Source organism: Culex quinquefasciatus, chromosome 3 (genome assembly GCF_015732765.1).
Source record: "Culex quinquefasciatus strain JHB chromosome 3, VPISU_Cqui_1.0_pri_paternal, whole genome shotgun sequence".
NCBI lineage: Eukaryota > Metazoa > Arthropoda > Insecta > Diptera > Culicidae > Culex > Culex quinquefasciatus.
This window is the reverse complement of record NC_051863.1, coordinates 8,594,066-8,598,456: the sequence shown is the minus strand read 5'-3', so window position 1 is coordinate 8,598,456 and position 4,391 is coordinate 8,594,066. Positions and strand designations below refer to the sequence as shown.

The window sequence follows — 4,391 nt, the reverse complement described above, 5'->3', positions numbered from 1 at the left end:
GAACAACCGCTAAATTTAAATCCTTATCAAACCCACCTTATCTCGTCCCACGGTTAATTTTGGTAACTTTGACAAAGTACAACCAGAAGCGTCCAAGACGTCTTCATTTTGGCAACCTGGACCTGCTTTTGGCTTTATCACAATTTCTTTTATTTTTCCTCCTCGCCAGTCAACTCGATAATTTACGGTGGAAACTTTTAATCCACCATTTCGGGGTTTTTTGGGCGGGGGGAGGGGGCGTGGAAACTTTTAGCAAACCTTGTGTAAATCTAAATGATTGGCACTTGTTAAAATTAGGCTGTTTTTTTAAGCCAAAACATGTCATACTATTTGCTTCTAGATTTCCAGAGTGTTAAAGTAAATCCTAAAAATTGACGTTATCTTTTTTCTCAGTGCCCTCAATTAGCTTAGGAAATAAAGTCTTCCTCATTTCTTTTCCGCGGGGAATGCTTCCCCAACACTTTGTTGAGGCGTTTTATGTTTCGTCTTGTTCTTTAGCCCCCACCATTTTCCACCTCATTGGTGGATCTCAACCCCCAATGGGCAAAGTTTTCGCTTGTTTATTGCGTGCATATAATTTGGCCTAACCTCCCTCCTTCTCCTAAAACAGGTAAACAACTTTGAAGCAAATTTGGTGGCCAAAATGAATTGATTTGTGGAAATGGGCGCACGCACCGTAACTTTGAGAGTTTTTTTTTTGTTTTTTTTTTCGTGAACTAGGAAAAGGTTTGTGTTTTATTGCAGTTTGTGTTTGGCACTTTATTGAGTCTGAGAATCGTTTCTAGCTGACTCGTTGAAATGATTTTTGTAGATTTAGAGTTTCAAAGCATTTTTTTGCATTTTTCTAATTGATCGTCCCTTGTCAGAGCCAGAATTCTTGCGAAGCTTTAGTAACTATTGATTGTGATTGACTTGATTCCTCAAATTTCTATACTCAACGAAAGCTCAACAGAAACGTCAAGTACGAGTAGGACGTATCGATCAACCCAGCAAAAGTTTCCACCGAAATGTCAAACACTCCGGCGCAGCTAATCAAACTGTCGTTACTGAGTATTATGATCATCATCGTTGCCCTCATCCCGTCGTAACTCGAGTGGTGCTCGTCACTATGTGGCATCCCAATGCAAATGTCCCTGGCAATGGTTTGGATTTCTTCGTTCTGTAATGAAATCTAATCTTAACTGTTTTGAAAAAGCAGAAAATAATCACTCATTACCATTTCTTGAAAATTATCAACCAACAGACAAATCAGGTAGCACTCGAGAACACTTCCCAGCACAGAAGTCGCTTGAAAGATGGTCACAAACGAAATCGGTTCGTTCAGGATTAGAAACAGCACCGAGGCGTAGGTTGCCAGCGCAAAGTAGTAGTACAGCAGGAACGAAACCCCCAGGATTGGCTGGACCAACTGGAAGAATTCGATAAACTCCACGTGCTGCTCAATAGCCAGTCCAACATCGGCGCTTAGTTGATTCCAAAGAACTGTTTCGGCTTGAATGCGATCCGGGTCATTTTCCGGCTCAAACGGCTCAGTAGACATCGAACTCTCCATGCGTTCCAAAACGGCTCTGAATTTGTGGATCAGGATCTTCAGTTCACCTTGGAGGTTCATCAGAATGACGACGATCATCCCCGTACACCAGAAGTATTTGCTGAACCAGATGACCGGGATTGTTGAGATGTAGAGGAATTGTACCAACTGTCTTAGCCAAGGTGTCCCGATGTATGCCAACAGTGGAAAGTGGTAAAGCTTGTCCTGTTGGGGGTGAGGGATCGAGAACAGCACTTGGTATACGGCCATCAAGCCAAATATTATGCGGATTGTAATTCGAGCTCTGGTAAAATACTTCTCTCGAACGGATCTGTCATGCTGAACATCACCTGAGAGGTTGCACTTGGAGTCAAGGTACGCGATCACCTGCTGAATTGCTTGGTCATGATGCCACATGAACAGCATCTTGATCAGACAAACCGAGGTGGCTGCGGTAAAGGACAGATACCACATGGTCATGGAGAAGGTGTCCCCAGCGTTGACCTTCCCGACGACGTTGAAAAGTGTGATTCCGAAGTGAAAAGCTGTTAATCCGTGTCACAAGAAAAACACTCCACGCTTCCATCCTTGCGAGGGCAGATTGAGAGATCCTACGAAAATCAAACGACTAGTGATAACAATACTTTCTTCACAATCCAAAAAACCACCTCCCAGAATCCACAGAATGTCGAGTAGCTGGAAGCAATCCTTGCTCGCGAAGTCTCTCCAAGCATTGCGAACCTGATGAATCACCTTTCTGATTGTCATCAACATTTCGTCAGTTGAAAAAAAAAAAAACTAAACAATAAACACCTCCAACCACAAAGATGTCACCTCTCAAAGTGTTTCCGGGCTATCTGGCCGATTCTGGAAATATCGCAACTCGTCGCTGTCGTGCTTACTTGTCCCCAAAATTCGATTTCAATCCTGAGATATTCAATAAAAACCGGAAAAAACTCCGTGCATTTTTGTCAATCTTGTCGCGCTATCTTGACACAGCCTGAAAATTGATGTAAGTGCGACAACTGGCCGATCCATTTCAGGTCAGAACGCGTTTGGCACAGCTCGACTACCGTGAAAATTTCGACGTCGTCGTACTATCTTGTCGCACCCGCCATTTTGACGTTCCGAGAAAAACGCGTTTTAATGTTTTACCTTGAAAGCACGCAATGTAAACAATAACAAACACGTTTTGTTTGGCTGACCATTCTGTGCATTGTCCCGAAGTTCGGTTAAAGTTGGTTGCTGGAGTCCCGAGTTATAATTACAAATGTTTACGGTAGTCTAACTTGTACGTGCGTCAAACGCGTTCTGACCTGAAATCCCTTTGGCCAGTTGTCGTACTTACAGTGACAAGATAGCACGACAAGGTTGAAACTTCTTTCATATGAAAAGTGACAAAAATGCACGGAGTTTTTTTTCCAAACATTTTGGGGATCTGTGTAGGTCAAAAGGTGAGGCATTGTGAGCTGCACAAAATGAACCAAACTTCAGGACGATGCACAGAATGATCAACCACAACACAAAACGTGTTTGTTATTGTTTACATTGCGTGCACTCGTGTTTGTTCATTCGAGGTCAAACATTAAAATGCGACAAGTTAGCACGACTGCGTCGAACTGACCGTGAACTCGGTGGGAACATCGTACAGCTGCCTTGAACAAAGCGTCAAAAAGGGGGGGGGGGACCTCGTACGGAGAAGGAAAATGGGCGCTCTAGAGGAGAGGAGGACGGTGGTAGAATCGGTTATGCGGTGAACTGCAAACTATTTATTAATATACTGCTTTTTGCTGAACAAAATAATTTTGTTTTCAATGCAGAACAATTTTGCCTAAATGATTTTAAAATGCCAACGTGGAATTTAACATTGAAGTGAGAAATAATTCTCTGTTATACAAGAAAAGTTGTGATCACCCTAGTGTTCTCTTTTCTTCACAAAAACTTAAAGTAACTGTAGGAGCCGAATGTAACCGTAATAATATACAATCAAATGATTCTTTGTACGTTGGATCAAAAGGTAGCGTGAGAACTGGCATATTTTTCTATTGCAAAAGTTGTAATAATACAGTAATGGTAGATTGCAGTTTGAGTAAATTGCACTGATTTGAGTAAGAAAAGGTGTTTTTGAAGGAAAATTAGAATTGTGTGTGTGTGTGTGTATTTCGAATAGAGTGGTGGGTGAAAAGGATGGGGGGGGGGGCAGTGGCAAGTGGCGATAAAAAACTTTAAAAATCTGTCAAGCTGAAAAGGGTTTATAAATGGATAATGACGATAAAAAAATAAAAAAAGACACATTCCTCTGTTTTATAATTCGAAATGTTAGCTTGAAATATAATGAAATTCAAATACATAACTGAAATTAAAAAAGGTTGTAATTAGATTGGTCATTTTTGTAGAGCATTAATTCAAAATTTGGTCAAAAACTACAAGTCTCTCCAAATGTGTCGGAATACAAGCAAAATAACCTTTATTCTGATAACCGCCTGAAAAATCTAGTATTCCTTGATTTTTCTGACAACCTGGAAACGCTGATCATACAATTCTCCATACATTTTTTTGCTGCTGTTTATACAAAAAAAAAATTAAAATATTCAAAAATCTGTTTATTGCAATCAATTGCTTAGATCTACTCAGGAAAATCTAAAAAATATCTAATCCGGCTGTTTACTATGGTGCTCAAGATATAGTTTCTTGGGCTATTTAAGAACTCTTACCAAATTGGTTATCATTTACCATAGTGATACACAGAGGCAAGGTTTGCATGGGAAAATTAAAAAAAAAATGTATGGAAACCCTATTCTCTAAACCATTGTCTACAGGGAGCGCGATCTCCAACCAAATATTTCCAAAAGTGAAAATC

The 4,391-nt window shown here is 40.5% G+C and overlaps 1 protein-coding gene across 1 annotated transcript; it reads right to left on the bottom strand.

The window, feature by feature from the left end:
* Positions 1-695: 695 nt before the first annotated feature.
* Positions 696-2,291, bottom strand: LOC6041734. The gene is made up of 3 exons (XM_038264751.1): positions 2,200-2,291; positions 1,217-2,142; positions 696-1,159 (listed from the first exon to the last, which is right to left on the bottom strand). Exons 2-3 carry the CDS (start codon positions 2,009-2,011, stop codon positions 935-937), a joined length of 1,020 nt encoding a protein of 339 aa, XP_038120679.1. The 5' UTR covers positions 2,012-2,142; positions 2,200-2,291; the 3' UTR covers positions 696-934.
* Positions 2,292-4,391: the final 2,100 nt, after the last annotated feature.